This window comes from Xenopus tropicalis, chromosome 4 (genome assembly GCF_000004195.4).
Source record: "Xenopus tropicalis strain Nigerian chromosome 4, UCB_Xtro_10.0, whole genome shotgun sequence".
In the NCBI taxonomy this organism is placed as follows: Eukaryota; Metazoa; Chordata; class Amphibia; order Anura; family Pipidae; genus Xenopus; species Xenopus tropicalis.
This window is the reverse complement of record NC_030680.2, coordinates 112,659,176-112,672,806: the sequence shown is the minus strand read 5'-3', so window position 1 is coordinate 112,672,806 and position 13,631 is coordinate 112,659,176. Positions and strand designations below refer to the sequence as shown.

At 38.0% G+C, this 13,631-nt stretch overlaps 1 protein-coding gene across 4 annotated transcripts in view; it reads right to left on the bottom strand.

Annotated features, from left to right (window-relative positions):
* Nucleotides 1-13,631, bottom strand: part of kcnt2 (potassium channel, sodium activated subfamily T, member 2) — a 196,843-nt gene that overhangs the window by 18,673 nt on the left and 164,539 nt on the right. For all 4 annotated transcript variants that reach the window (XM_031901050.1, XM_031901051.1, XM_031901048.1 and 1 more), the window contains 4 exons: nucleotides 11,751-11,885; nucleotides 6,325-6,436; nucleotides 4,797-4,898; nucleotides 2,596-2,679 (listed from right to left, as the gene is read on the bottom strand). In XM_031901050.1, coding sequence (XP_031756910.1) covers nucleotides 2,596-2,679; nucleotides 4,797-4,898; nucleotides 6,325-6,436; nucleotides 11,751-11,885 — 433 coding nt within the window. The remainder of the gene's footprint in view (nucleotides 1-2,595; nucleotides 2,680-4,796; nucleotides 4,899-6,324; nucleotides 6,437-11,750; nucleotides 11,886-13,631) is intronic.

Below are 13,631 nucleotides of genomic sequence, written 5' to 3'. Positions count from 1 at the left end.
CTCCCCGTGTGCCAGAGCCCTTAAACTTGTTGTGAGCCAATCAGAACCATTCCCCATTTTGGTCAATGGGATAGAAACAGTATAACCAGGGAGCTGGATTGCTGATTTTTTATGAGTTAAGCTGGCCATACACGTGGCGATCTGACGATGTTTCGTGCGACCATCGGTCAGATCCGCCACACACCATTCAGGGCTGAATTGGCAGGTAAGGAGGTAGAAACAATAGGATTTCTACCTCCTTCTGCCGATTCAGCGCTGAAGGGAGATTTTGGTCAGGCGCCTTCTATGGAGCCCGATCAAAATTTTCAAACTGGTCCGATCGTCGAGTCGGCCGATATCAGCAGCTTCCTGCGATATCGCAGACATCCTATATACGCACCGAATATCGTACGAAACGAGGTTTTGTACGATATTATCGGTGCGTGTATGGCCACCTTTAGGTTAGGGAGAAGTCCTGAAGGCTGATCCCTATAGAACAGATCCTGTGGGCATATTTAAAGGAACTCTGTATCATTTGCTGTCTCTGGGCTGGATAATCGAAATAAATTAGCTTCATCTCTGGAAAAGAACCGTGGTTGTTTCCTTTTACCTGGCTGTGGTAAATATTGGAATATCCAGTATATTTGTAATAATATACTACATCTACACGATCACAACAATAATGACTAAAAAAGTCCCATCGCCTGGGAGCATAGGGCATTTAGGAATGAGCATTTGTTATTGTCTCAGTCTTGCCCCCAAAATTCAAAATGAAAATCTACTGCATTATTGTAATTATTATCCTGCCAATGCTCCCTGGCCAAAAAAGGGTCACTTCTTAAGCAGGCCCCTTCCTAAAATAACTTTCTACCTTCCCTGGCCCTCAATATTCTTTGGTCAGGACTAGCATCACATAAGGGGGCACAAGGGTTTTTCCAAAAAATTCTTTATATACAAAATTACTGTCTCCTTGGTCTCAGTGGGTTAAGAGCTGACTGGCTTTCACTTGTCCACACAATCTTTTTTTTTTTTTTCTTTTGCTAAAAACATTTTTTTTTTGCCATTTATTATACATCAAAACCACAAAAAGCACTAATACAAAACCTTGTCATCTAAAAGCTGTCAAGGTCATGTAAAAGTCAATGGGCAACTGTTCTGTTTCTAACTGGAAGATTTTCTTTTGCTTAATGGTATTAGAGGTTTTTGGATGCTCCATTCATTGAAAAACGCAAACAAATTGTGGTTTCCACTTTTTTTTTAGGTGTGCTTTTTTTTTTTTTTTAAAAGGCTGTTTTAATAAATCATTTGGCATTGTTGTTTTTAGAGAAAGTGAGTTTAATCATTTTAAAAACCACAAAAAAGAGAATGTGGATAAACAGGCCGCCAAGTGTGTATTATATATTATTCTATATTATGTTAATAAACAAATATATATATACATATAGACATGTGGAGCAGAGTCAGACTGGGGGGCACAGGGCCCACCACAACCCCTATCCCCACATTCTCCCCTGAACGCGTGTTAGTAAAATGCGCCAGGGGTGGACACCGGCGGCCAGGGGAGCGGTAACAGGGATCGGGTCTTGGCTACCGGGGCCCACCAGGTTTTTTCCTGGTATTCTGGCGGCCCAGTCTGACCCTGAACAGAACTGTAATATCAGAAGATCAGTCTCTAGAATGGAACCAATTACCCAATCCAAAAACCCAATCCAGTAAGTGGGACCGACCCCTCCCTGAGTGCTGCAGCCAAACTCCCCCAGCAAAGGCTCCTTGTACTGTTCTACTTGTCTGGGACTCCAACCCCCCCTCCCCCCGGGGGAGCGGTAGCAGGTCTGGGCGGACAGGGCCCACCAGGGCTGGGGCCAACAAGGTTTTCTCCTGGTATTCCTGTGGTCCAGTCTGACCCTGATGTGGAGACACAGCTACTGTACAACTACACAAACAACATACTTACTTTATTGCAAAGCCTAATATCCACCTAAAATGTAAACATTGTATTGATATTCCTCTACATGATAAAACAAACAGAAAAATGAATACTCCAAAATAAATGAATTCTGACAGACCTCCTTTTTTATACATTTTTGTAACTGTGATCCAGTTTGCAGTATATGTTCAAAGCACATTTTAGTCGTTTTGTTTAGAACAAGCTGACAGGATGTCAAATGTGCTTCTAAGCAGGATTGACAAACAGATATGTGACAGTAACAGTGGGTCACAGAAGGCAGCAGTCACAGGTGCGCTCTCACTCTAGATGGACGGTCTTTGACCCGAGCGGTAACAAAAACAATAACATTGCTGGCAGCTTTTCAAAAGGATGCTTTCACTCTTACGGTGCTAATGTAGCTTGAAAAAACGTTCAACTCCTGAGGGAGACTACCTACTGAAGGTGTCCTGCAATTTTTAATGCTTTCTGATGTGTAATAAAACCTATTGATTTCCTTCTATTCTGTGAAAGTTCCTCTTGAAATGCTGCCTGCAAATTTGGCAACGTAAAACAGATTTCTTAATTTTCTTTTAGGTTGATTAAATGCTCACAATGGAAGGATTTCTTTCTTTCCAATCCTTAATACAGAATGCTTTCATTAGATTTTAGCCATTTCATTTTAGACTTACAGAACAAAGAAATCCAGATCCTGGTGTGGTGTCCAAGCCCAAGAGAAGTCTTGTAATGGAGATCATGTAATCTTTCACAAAGGACTAGGATAATAAAGCAGTTGTTAGTGCGGGGGGCTGCTTCTGTTTGTTGAAGACATATTGGTACTATGCAAAGAAATAACTTTTTCTTTTTTTTTTTTTTTTTTTTAAACAATGGACGTCTGTCTGTCTGTCTGTCAGGACTTCTGGAATTTACTGGAAATACTGATATGTGAAATACAAAAAAAGGATTTGTTTACCAATCAATTTTTTGTAATATAATCATTTCTATCTTATTTGCACAGTGCAAGTAAACATTAACTAATGTCCTGAGCCACAATATAAATGATTCAATATAAATGATTCAAAAAAAGCAATGGTTTTAGTAGGTTATAGAATGTCCTATTCCTAGCAACTTTACAATTGGTCTTCATTGTTTATTTGTTATGGCTTTTGAATGATTTTCCTTACTCTGCAACATCTTTCCAGCTTTCAAATGGGGGTCACTAATAGTGATGAGCAAATCTGTCCCATTTCCCTTCGCCGGAAAATTTGCAAATTTTGCACGAGATTCACAAAACTGCGAAAATGTTGCACGCAAAAAGAAATTGTTGCGTGCATGATTTTCTTGACACAGGTGACAATTTTTGGATGTGTTGCAAATTTTTCCACTGTGAATTTTGTCGTCCATTTCGCAAAATAATCCGCCAATGGCGAAATGCAGAAATTTGCTGCGAATTCATGTCTAGCTAATTATTTCACCAATCACTAGTTACTAACCCAGCAGCCAAAAAGTATGGTTCTATGATCTTAAAAATATGTAATTACTGTTACTTTATAATACTTATCTCTCTACTTATTCCCCCTCCTATTCATATTCCAGTCCCTTATTCGACCTACTGCCTGGTTGCTAAGGTAAAGAAGTCCCTAGCAACCAGATAACTGCTAAAATTCCAGGAGAAATAACTGAAAAAGCACAAAAAATAAAATAATGAAAATGCAATTGCAAATTATCTCAGAATATCAATGGCCATGTCATACTAAGGGGCACATTTACTAATCCACGAACGTCCGAAAAGCGTCTGAATGCGTTTTTTTCATAATGATCGGTATTTTGCGACTTTTTTGAGCGCTCAATACGAAAAAGTCGCAACAATTCGTGAAAGTCGTAATGGCTATGAAAAAGTCGCGACAATTCACGAAAGTCATAATACCTATGAAAAAGTCGCGACAATTCACGAAATTTGTAATGGCTATGAAAAAGTCGCGACAATTCACAAAAGTCATAATGGCTATGAAAAAGTCGCGACAATTCACGAAATTTGTAATGGCTACAAAAAATATGAAACAGTCGCAAAATGTTTGTTTTCCAATCCAAATTTTTCCCATTCGGATTCGTGGATTAGTAAATCAGCCCCTAAAAGTTAATTGAAAGATGAACATCCCCTTGCATGGAACCCCACTTTTAATTTCAGAAGAGAATGTTTTAAAATCGTCAGGCCCTGGAGTTTATAATAGTATAGAAAGTATTTGGCACCTATCTAAAGAAAGATTGGAAACCACTGATTTATGTGTATAGTGTGAACCCAGAAAAAAAGTGACAGTAGGCCCAAGATGAGAGGAAAGAGTGTTGTATGGGCTTCTGTATGTATCTTCTCTACTCAGGTAATTTACAGAAGTAAATATTTGGTAGTAGCAGTAAATATATATCTAATACATAAGTCATGTTACAGAGAAGGCCTAATTTTGGATGTTGTCAAATTCCATTATTCTATGTGATTCTGGTTACAGAGGAAGCGAGTTGCATTATGTAAGAAGCTGCAGTGGTGAAGCCATTTCTCCTGGAAATGCTCAAAACTATATTTACTGCATGAAGGTCCTCCTGATCTTGTTTGCTATAAACCGTTTACTTCAGCACTTGGAATCTCTTGGCATATTACATTTAATTCAATTGCAGTCTGAGAGTAAAGCATTTTTATAGACTGCAAAAAAAGATGAAAGCAAATGCACACATAGCAATATTATATCAGAGTAAATGTGCATTCATGCTAGCAGATAAAGTTGCTATGACACCATTGAGGCTTTGGGGACAAGCAGATTAACCCAATATTTCAAATGAATTTTTGTGATCCTGTACTAGTTTTTACTACTCACGAGTCTTTGGTTCATTTCACATTTACCTGATACAGCAGAGTGTCTAGCATGCTGATACTGAATACTCTCCCAGCAGCAAAAGGCAGCCGGAACATGAATGCCAGGTTAGAACCTCTTTCTCGCTCTTTCTGAAATACACAAAAGTAATGTTTGAAATAACCTGCTGACTTAAGATGTGACTAACTGATTTACCTACTTCTGTATGTGTGGTTTGATTGCTTTCATTTAGAGATAATTGGCACTCCCAGTCTCGAATGATTACAACTCCCAGCAGTCTTCTATCAGCAGAGCTGCCTGGGATGAGGAAAGCTAAATCTGGAATGCTAAGACTGCTGTCACATGAGGCAGTTTCATGGCTTGCATATAAGTGACAAACTGCCCCTCTGCTCTATTTACTCATTGGGGCAAAACACGAGTTCAAATCCTGAATGAGAAAAAATTCGTATTGAAACAAAAATTTCTGAAGATTGAAAATATCACGGAAATGTTTACGAAAAAAACGTATTATTCACGATAATATCGTATTGGCGATCCGAAAGTCACAAAATTTTCGTACCGAACGATTGTAAACAGGGGCAAAACCGATCTGATTTTTTGCGTGTTAAAAATACGAAAAAGTCGCAGAAGCATCGAAAAAGTCGAAAGCGGAAGCGTCGAAAAAGTCGCAGAAAATATGATTGGACTGATCGAACAAAGGCTCGGAGCATTCGTGGATGTGCCCCATTGTGTCTGTACCCAGAAGCACTAGATCCGCTTGGGTAAATGTCAGTGCGGAAACACGTGAGCATACATTTTCTCCCTGAAATCTGCTAAGAATGAAGGAGCAGAGGGGCAGTTTTGACTACATGAAAGCAATCAAACCACACATACATATACTCATACTGTGTGGCCTGAAAAATGCCAATCCCTACTTTACTCAATTTTCAATACAACTTTGCTTTTTTAACTCAATATCTCTATCTCAATAGATCAAGGTTCTAGTTCAAACTATATGATTTCATCTTGATGGGAATGAAATATGACATATAATGATGTGTTAATGTACATATGTGCTGCCTCATCCTTAATAAATCAGTGACATTTAGTGTATATGTGTTAGGATCAGACAAACCAGTTTATTTTATAATTGTTATAATTTAACTGAGCTCTTTTATTACTATCTAAGCAGATATTTAAAAAGAAAATCTCCCACCAGCATACCTAGAAGGAAATATTATGGGCACATAAGGTGATCTGGCTCAAATTCCCTTCAAGGAGAAAATGTTATCTCGTATCTCATAAAATGGCCATACTCTATGGGGAAATCTAGAAGTGAACCTGACCCATTATGTCATTATTCTTTACTATCCATTTCAGTAAAACAAATTTGAATATAAATCATGTTTATCAACTGAGGATAATTTTAAATGATTTATTTATATCATCTAGTTACTTGCCCTGAGACTTTTCTTCACTTGACATAACCAAATCTTTCTCATTTTTATTGAGAAGGTTAAACAAAATGATACAATTTAGAATGACTGCAATTAAAATAGTTTTTCAAAATCCACATACCTGTTCCAGCTTGGAAAGTGCTAATGAGTAACAGTCCTTGGCCCTGAATTGCATGAACCTCATGTTGGCTGGATGTGTTAGCTCTGTAATGATGCTGAGACTTGAAAATAACCTAAACCATAAGAGAATATTTCAAGCAATATTCTTTCAAGGGCATTTCTTTTTTTTATATTCCCCAATGCCCCAATAAAGGCAGATATAGTGAAATGTATTTCCCTTCAAAATTACAAATAAATACTGAAAAGTTGCAAAGAAAGATGATAGATAGATAGATACTGTAATATATAGATAGATTATAGATAGATAGATAGATAGATAGATAGATAGATAGATAGATAGATACTGTAATATATAGATAGATGATAGATAGATGATTGATAGATAGATAGATAGATAGATAGATAGATAGATTGATAGATAGACAGATAGATAGATAGATAGATAGATAGATAGATAGATAGATAGATAGATTGATAGATAGACAGACAGACAGACAGACAGACAGACAGACAGACAGACAGACAGACAGATAGATAGATAGATAGATAGATAGATAGATAGATAGACAGATTATTATATCAACCCACTATGATTGTTTTGCCACCAATATGGATTTATTCAGCTTAGCTGAGATCAGGTACAAGGTACTGTTTTATTATTACAGAGAAAAAGGAATCGTTTTTATTTATTTTTTTTATTTATTTGATTAAAAAGACGTCTATGGGTGATAGCCTTCTTGCAATTCAGAGCTTTGTGGAAAATGGGTTTCTGGCTAACAGATCCCATATCTATATTATGATTATGTGACCCTGGTTATAGACACTGCTATGGTGGCTAAATCAACTTTTTTCTTGCACACTGGATGTTATTTCCTAGTACAAGGCAAGTGAAAATGTGAGACTCTGTCTGTAAATACTGTCTTTCCTATAATGACAGTAAAGTGAGAAGCTGATTTTATGGCTGACCTCCTGCTACCTTCAGTTCCTTCTAGCTGAATACTCTAATACATCATTGGTACAGGACAGGAGAAGGTAAACAGCTGTGTACATCACATAGCCTGGTGGAAACAGAGGTCATAGATGTTTTTTAAACATTAGTCACAAGCAGTCCCTTTTCTCCTGACAGAAGAGAAGATTTCAGATAGTCTGTACCACCAGCGATTTCGTTTTTACACCTCAGTATGTCAGTGTGAAAGGTTTGAAGAGAAGGAAGACAAGAAATTCTGTGAACCACTGGGACCAAGAATTTCATTATGTTTTATAGACCAATACACATTAGAATCCATGCTATTTGCAGCAATTATCTGCCTTGGAGAGCAAACTAGGCTTATCCTTCATATATGTATATAGTGAGAGAAAAAAAGAGACTAAAATATGCACAAACTTTTAAGAAAATGAAAATAAATGCATCATTAATAAACAGAGGCTCCTGCTGGCTGGCATTCCATAACAAGTCAACCACAGCCGTTATTTAGCAACACATAGGAAAATTCCCAGTTTGTGTGGCTCCCTAGACCCTGCTCTAGAACCATTCTCTCCATTCCTTCCACCTCAATTTTTGTTATGGTATCCTTTGTCTTCCCTCACCTCCCTTTTCTCTCTGTTCATCAGGATGCCTCTAGTTTTGAACCCTGGTTTGTTTGGTGATACTTTGCTGTAATATCCTCTTGAGCCACTGGAGGATTTTTGAGCATGTTAGGAATTCACTCCCAGAATTCCTTTTGTATGAATAGCTGGATACTCTGTTGTCTCCACCTGCACATTTACACAAGCTGCTGAAAGTTGTCAAATTAAGGGCCTTTAAAAGAATGCCTCTTACTACTGCCAGATGCTTGGTTATTAACCTTGATAACTGAGATTTAGACAGCAATTAATTTGAGTTCCAGATTCCCTGCCTTGTTCCAGATTGCCTGTCTGGCTCCTATCTTGTTCCTAGTTCCTGGCTGGTTACTGAGTTCCTGAATCCTAGTTTCTTCCATGTTTCTGTGTCCAAATACCTTTAACTTACCTGATTTCTATGGATTTCCTGGTGTTGGCCTCTGGACTGTATACTAGACTTTGCCTGCCTGGACTGTATACTAAACTTTGCTGCCTGCATTTACCTTGGCCTTTGATTAGACCTTGCTTGCCTTCAGCCTTACCAGACTGGACACTATTTGTTAGCTGCCTGACCAATCCTTACCCAGTTATTAGACTAGATCTTTTTGTCTGCTCAGTCAAGTGTGCTTGCTACACCTAGCTATATGAGAAGACAGGAAACAACCAGCAGCCAGAGTACACTGGTTTATGTTTAGAGATTGGCAGAATCAGGTACAACTGGGGTGAAAGGTGAAAAGGAAAGAGTTAAGGTAGGAAAATGCTGGGCCGGCGGGCAGAGAAAGAGAGGGACGTGATGTCAAGGGAAGAAGCAGTTCACTTCCTTATCATATTCAGTATAAATTTGAGTCAGCATTGTACTAATTCATGTTCATTCTTAATGATTAATCCAGGGAATGATTTTTTTATCACCATTGGGATCAGGAAGGAATTTTTATCCTTTTGAGGCATAATTGGCACAGGCTTCAGGATGGGTTTTTTGCCTTCCTCTGGATCAAAACAGTGGATATATGATAATGTATTTTAAGTTTTATTTGTCACAGCAGTGGTAGGACCTGCTGCACAGGAAATTTTAGAAGAGGGAGAAAGGATGTTCTCTCCTGTGACTGCACGGTGGGTTGATTGATACAGACTCTACTACTTCTTGTGTAGGTGACAGCCTCTGTTTGTAGCACACCACTTGAAAGATATCTCTGTATCCATGAATTCTGCCAAAAAAACTAGGTTTACTATAGCTTCGAGCTCCATGGTATAAGGAGCAAAATGTGCATCAGGCTTGTCCTGTAGCATGTGTGTTTTAAACAATATGCAGATACAAGGTGAATTTTTTGTGACACAAGAATAGAACCAGTCAAATAGTATCCGGTGCCTCTTAAAGCTATTTCCCATTCCGTTATACAGGTATAGGACCCTTTATCCAGAATGCACGGGACCAAGGGTATTCCGGATAAGGGGTCTTTCCGTAATTTGGATCTCCATACTTTAAGTCTACTAACAAATCAATAAAACATTAATTAAACCCAATAGGATTGTTTTGCCTCCAATAAGGATTAATTATATCTTCGTTGGGATAAAGTACAAGGTACTGTTTCATTATTACAGAGAAAAACGAAATCAGTTTTGAATTATTTGACTAAAATGGAGTCTATGGGAGACAGGCTTTCCGTAATTTGGAGCTTTCTGGATAACGGGTTTCCGGATAAGGGATCCCATACCTGTACTAATAGTTATATAGGGACAGTGGGCAGGTTATAAGCACACTGGGTGCAATTTATCTGCATCAGTTGGTGGGAAGCTGCACTTATCTCTATCCCTCTGTGGTGGGCATTCATTTTATCCTACAAATGTATTTCTGTTACTCACGAGTCTTTTTCGGTGATTTCGGGAAATCGCGCCGCCGCGTGTGCCATCCCGCCGGCGACTTACGTGTATGCCGGTGGGATGGCGGGTCATGGCAACTCGGGGACATTAGTCGCCCGCGAACAGGGAGTTTTGTCGCGGGCGACTAATTTCCCCATGTGCCAGAGCCCTAACCATCCAGCCAGTTGTTCCTGACACTATTTACTTCTACCGCATACACATTTTCCCTCTTCTTCTTTGGCTTACTTTTCCCCATTTATCTTATCTTCTCCTGTTACTTTCTTGTTTTACTTTCTCTCCCTGTAATTGTACTATCCTTTACCCCTTAATTTTCTTTACTGATCTTCACATTTCTGTCCCCTTATTTATTTCTGTTTTCATTTTCTCTGCATTTCAGAAATGCAGAAATGCTCAACATTTCTTAAGTACCACATCCCCCCCAAACACACACACCGGTTTAAGTGAATAACCCGGCATCTGTTAAGTCATTACACACAGCTGGTATATTGGAGCGCGGTTTTGCTTTACTACTCATGAGCCCACTGCTACTGCTATCAGCACTGATTCTGAATCTCCTATTCAATCACAGCACACTGAGATTTTTATGGACTGAAAGTAAGAAGTAGAACTGAGATCTTGAGTGGTTCCTTCACTGCAGCTTACCAAGGTGTGGCCTGTGGGATGGTCCTGATCTTATAAAAGACTAGAATGTAGGGACTATTAAAGCAGCAAATGGGGAACTAATTTGATCTTTATTTCCTTAGTTTCAGAAATAGATGCTGGACAGACAGGCATCCAAATACATCCAAAATAGTGTATAACATAGTATTTGCTGCATAAATACATATTATCACATCATATTTTAAAAGCTTTAACATTTCTTTACAACTGCAGCTAGAGTACAATAAGGTACAAAAGTTTGTAATCCCAATGGGATAGGAGAGTATTAACTTCAAATGAAAGTTTCAATCATGGAACGTTTCTTGTGTTTTTCCATGTACGTGCAGAGTGTATTGAACTGCAGCTTTATGGTATCATAAACAGGCTGTCAGCAAGGGAAAGATCAGACAGTATTCTTTGCAATGCAGCAATGATACTGCATGTTTCGGGGAGGGAGGCTCACAAAATAAAATGGCATTGAGAGCTAAATTATCAAAGAACATTCAGTCTTTTGCCATCAGAAGCACAAAAGGACATTATAAAAGTATTTACAGGGCAACAACAAAAAGAAATATAGTACTAATGTCATAATGACTCTGTAAATAATAAAAGGAGCATTTCTGATGGTGGTTGTGTATCAAATTGTGCTACTGACAATACATAACTAGCTTATATATATATATGTAAGTATCCGGGCAGCACTGCATTTCTATATACGCCGTGAATTTTAATAAATGACCATCCTGTTAAATTTTTCTTCAGTTGCAAGGCATTCTTATAGACTTCTATAGTAATACAGACTCTTGCAAATTCTCAGTTAAATGAAGTGAAATATTTCAGTACAGACCATGCTGACGTGGAACTGGGAACTCTGAGATCCCAAAATGTTTTGGAGAGAAGATGTGAATACATTTAATAAAGAGCTAAAGAAGAGCTTTTTTTAAGTCATCAATAATCCAACAAGAAATGTTGACCACTGATAAATCTACACTTTACATGAAGTGTCTTCACAATATTCTCTATTATATTGGAAAGAATGACCCTGGATATTGTATGATGAAGGGCTTCTTGAGCACCACATGACCAGAGATTCAGCTAAATACTATTAAGTATTAGAATAGAAATTCCAGACTAAAGTATCAAAAATTGGTCCTTGTGCTATTTAGAATAGGTAATGTCACACTCATAAATATAGAGTGACATTTTGGCTTCATTAGAAAATAGTAATTAAAACAACATACATATACAGATATTTAAGTTGTGCAGGCAATTTTCATTTTGCAATTCAACATTAATGTAAAATATACCTACCTGAAAAGTGTCTGGACGTTAACTATTGTCTTGGCATCAGCCATGTAGTCTTCCTCGGCACTCATTGTGCTCTCCTTGTCTACCACTACCATATTGGCTGCAAATGTCACTCCACATTTTAGCAAGTCATCTAAGCTTTTGGAAATACAAAATAATGTTAACAGGTATCTAACAAAGGGGCACACAGAGAAGTGCTACAATGACGATTTCCTGAACAACATAAAACAAATACTTTTTCATGTTCTCTCTCTCTCTCTGTATGAATATTCAGTATGCTTTTAGCAATATAAATGTCAGTATACTGTAGATACAATAAGTAACTAAATGTTAAAAACAAAAAAAGAGAAACCAGATTCTTGTTTATCTCCTCTGCAACAGCTGCAGTAAAAATATACAATATGGGAAAACATGAAAAAAGGCAGATTTTTTTTTTGACAATCAAATAGCAAAATAGGAAGAAAAAATAAATTAAAAATATAAAGATCAGTTCAAAAGTGACTGAAAAAAGGCCAGTGTCCGCCCATATTAGTTTAACGTCCCCTTTAACAGTATACTATATATAATGTATATAATCATTGCTTGACTGTCTGTGTCTCCATTTCCTATTCCAAGCTAGGAAGCAAGTCAACACTAATTCTGATAGAAGTTTATCACTCAAAATATAAATTTTTAAGCCCAATCTCTTCCAACAGCACTTGGGCAAAATTATCCCCAGAATTACAGATTAATGCAAACGACAGCACCCTCCCTGATATTCATTGCAAAATGTCCAGCCAGACATATAGACTAATTAGTTATCATAACAGCCTGCTAACAACTTTATCTGAGGAATAAATTAACAATTTTAATACATTCAGAGAATAGAGTGAAAATATATTATAATATATATTCTTATAATATATACGAATATATAAATTGACTATTGCATCTTAAATATGGTATGGAATAATATTGTGGTGTGTTTTTTCTTTTGCTTTAGTGAACACGTGTATAACACACCAGAATCTATTGTTGTATATTATTTGTACTGCAACTTGACTCCTCTTATATATCTGCATCAATGATAGGTTTCAAGGGAATATATATCCTCATTTTTACATGAGCACATTCAGTATGTAGAAAAGGTGCATAAACACAATCTGAACTTCCATAAATAAATATACATGTTACACAGCAATACTGTACCTCATTCCACAGAAAGGAAACCATGATACTCTGACTCAGGGCCAGAACTAGGGGTAGGCAGAAGAGGCACCTGCCTAGGGTGCAACAGTGAGGGGGCGCTAAGCAGGCCCTAGTCCCTAGTCCGGAATCTCTTACACCCACTCTTACACCCTCTGCTGATTTCCTGTGCTCCCCCATTTGCACAACATCTGTGCACTTTATGTGCTGCGCTCCCACCCAATGACGCGTATGTGCGCAAGTTTGGACATGTGGGGGGAGGGAGGAAGGGGGAAGCAGCGGTGGGGGTGAAGTACCGGCCTGCTTTGGCTCACCCCCGCTCTGACAAACCATTCCCTAAAATTCCTGTATATCGGAATCCTATCCCGCTTGTTCATACACAGACAGACTATCATGGTTTCCATTCAATCTGTGGAATCAATTTAGGCTATGTAAAAAAAAATACATTTATATTTATTTCTGGCACTTCAGATAGTGTTTATGAACCTTTTCTACATCAAAAAGGGGGGTATACCTTCCCTTTAAAACTGCAAACACCATTGCACTGTTTTCCTTTTAGGCAATTTACAATATTCTGAATGTGGAACAACCTGAAAAAAATGAAAGTTGGAAACACTATTGCACCAGCCTTGGTACTTGCTAGTGCCACACTGCCATTTTCTTTAGTGTGCCCTGTGCCTACTGAAGCATGCCCATAAG